At 43.0% G+C, this 2,416-nt stretch overlaps 1 protein-coding gene across 1 annotated transcript in view; it reads left to right on the forward strand.

Annotated features, from left to right (window-relative positions):
- The first annotated feature begins 147 nt into the window (after positions 1-147).
- LOC103396917 (histone-lysine N-methyltransferase SETD1B-A-like) overlaps positions 148-2,416 on the forward strand; it is a 20,271-nt gene continuing 18,002 nt past the window's right edge. The window contains exons 1-2 of the mRNA XM_025052909.1: positions 148-516; positions 638-742. Of these exons, the coding sequence (XP_024908677.1) occupies positions 379-516; positions 638-742 (243 nt within the window). The 5' untranslated portion in view covers positions 148-378. The remainder of the gene's footprint in view (positions 517-637; positions 743-2,416) is intronic.

Raw genomic sequence — 2,416 nt, forward strand, 5'->3', positions numbered from 1 at the left:
TCCCCCGGCTCTATTTTTTTTTTCCATCCTCGCATCCTGGCGGATGAATCCATTATCCGACCTGGGCGATGACTGCGAAAATTACATCAGCTTTTACAACAATGTTGTTCCAGGAAAGAATAAACCGTTGCAGGTAAGTAGCTCAGTTTCGTACGCAGTTGATCTAGAACCACTTTGTATCGACGCCTTGTTTTAAAACGGTTTGTTTTTGTTTTGTTTTTTAACTAAAGCGACTTCGTCTCAGATGATGCTCTCTCCATCACCGCCGTCATCACCTGCCGGGGCGGATTCAGCCGGCAGGAAGCGATCTAACGATGTTTTGTTTTATTTGTTCGGTCGATCGTTTTGTCATCATGTCGCCAGGCTTTGACTAATGTGATGGAAAGCGACAAACTAACATGTGAAAGACAGATACCGCCCCAGCACTGGAGAAGCTGCAAGTTGATCATCGACCCGGCTCTGACCAGAGGACTGTACAAAGTCTACCGCTACGACGGAGAGCGCTTCAACATACCGGTGAGACGATTTTAAACGCGATTTTTAACGGTACACGTAGGCGAGTTAAAAAAAAAAAAAAATTTAAGACCCACTTGTTGGACCGGGAGCCGCTGACTGCAGTGTTGTTGACGGCCAACAGGTGGAGGACTTAGGTATGTTTCCTGTGGATGTTGTCAGAGATCCTCGCGTCAACCGCCTGTGGAGGAGAAACAGCGACACTGATCTGTCGGTGCCAAAATTCAAGGTGGTTTCCAGACGTCAATGTAACAACAACAACAACGACACCGTAACAACAACCGCAAGGACTTGATTGGAATTATAATAACAATAACAATAATTATCGTTTATCGTACCGTAAAATACCTTAACTATGCCTTAACTGGCGCTCGACAGAGATTTGGTCAGTTTTAATAATAACAATAATACGATTATTGTTATTATTATTATATAAATTGCCATAAAAATTACTGATATATTTATACTGTTTTGTAATGTAACGAAAATATTAGTTGTGTAACCATGGTAACCATGGTGATTGAAACGTCATCATTTATGTTTATTCACATTTTAAATGTACACAAAAACAAATCAAAAACACATTCTAGTAATTACATTTACCTTAACATTTGTAATAGATCTGCGTCTTAAGTTTTGATGCTTTTTACAAATTCTATGTTGGACCCGTTCCTCCCAGAGAAGTGATGTTCTCCGGGTTGAACGACAACGTATATGTATATATACACTATATTACCAAAAGTATTTGCTCACCCATTCAAATGATCAGAATCAGGTGTCCTAATCCCTTGGCCTGGCCACAGGTGTATAAAGTGCAAAGAGGTCACCGACTTTCTGCACAGTCAATTGCTACAGAGCTACAAACTTCATGTGACCTTCAGATTAGCCCAAGTACAGTACGCAGAGAGCTTCATGGAATGGGTTTCCATGGCCGAGCAGCTGCAGCCAAGCCACACATCACCAAGTGCAATGCAAAGCGTCAGATGCAATGGTGTAAAGCACGCCACCACTGACCTCTAGAGCAGTGGAGACGCGTTCTCTGGAGTGATGAATCACGCTTTTCCATCTGGCAATCTGATGGACGAGTCTGGGTTTGGAGGTTGCCAGGAGAACGGTACATTTCAGACTGCATTGTGCCGACTGTGAAATTTGGTGGAGGAGGAATTATGGTGTGGGGTTGTTTTTCAGGAGCTGGGCTTGGCCCCTTAGTTCCAGTGAAAGGAACTTTGAATGCTTCAGGATACCAAAACATTTCGGACAATTCCATGCTCCCAACCTTGTGGGAACAGTTTGGAGCAGGCCCCTTCCTCTTCCAACATGACTGTGCACCAGTGCACAAAGCAAGGTCCATAAAGACATGGATGACAGAGTCTGGTGTGGATGAACTTGACTGGCCTGCACAGAGTCCTGACCTGAACCCGATAGAACACCTTTGGGATGAATTAGAGCGGAGACTGAGAGCCAGGCCTTCTCGACCAACATCAGTGTGTGACCTCACCAATGCGCTTTTGGAAGAATGGTCAAAAATTCCTATAAACACTCTCCTCAACCTTGTGGACAGTCTTCCCAGAAGAGTTGAAGCTGTAATAGCTGCAAAAGGTGGACCGACATCATATTGAACTCTGGGTTAGGAATGGGATGGCACTTCAGTTCATAGTATGAGTCAAGGCAGGTGAGCCAATACTTTTGGTAATATAGTGTATCTCCTCTTTGTCTCCTACCTGGTAGCTCCATCTCTAACATTCTTTTACCAATGAGGGTTTCATGAGCTGGAAGCCCAAATGATGTAAAAATAAACAAATACTTGAGGTTGTTTAAATTGTGGGCCCTGAATCTATAATCTGTGAAAGTTTAACTTTTTGAATGGAATTATGGAAATAAATAAACTTTTCCATGATATTCT

Source organism: Cynoglossus semilaevis, chromosome W, assembly GCF_000523025.1.
Source record: "Cynoglossus semilaevis isolate Cse_v1.0 chromosome W, Cse_v1.0, whole genome shotgun sequence".
Lineage (NCBI taxonomy): Eukaryota > Metazoa > Chordata > Actinopteri > Pleuronectiformes > Cynoglossidae > Cynoglossus > Cynoglossus semilaevis.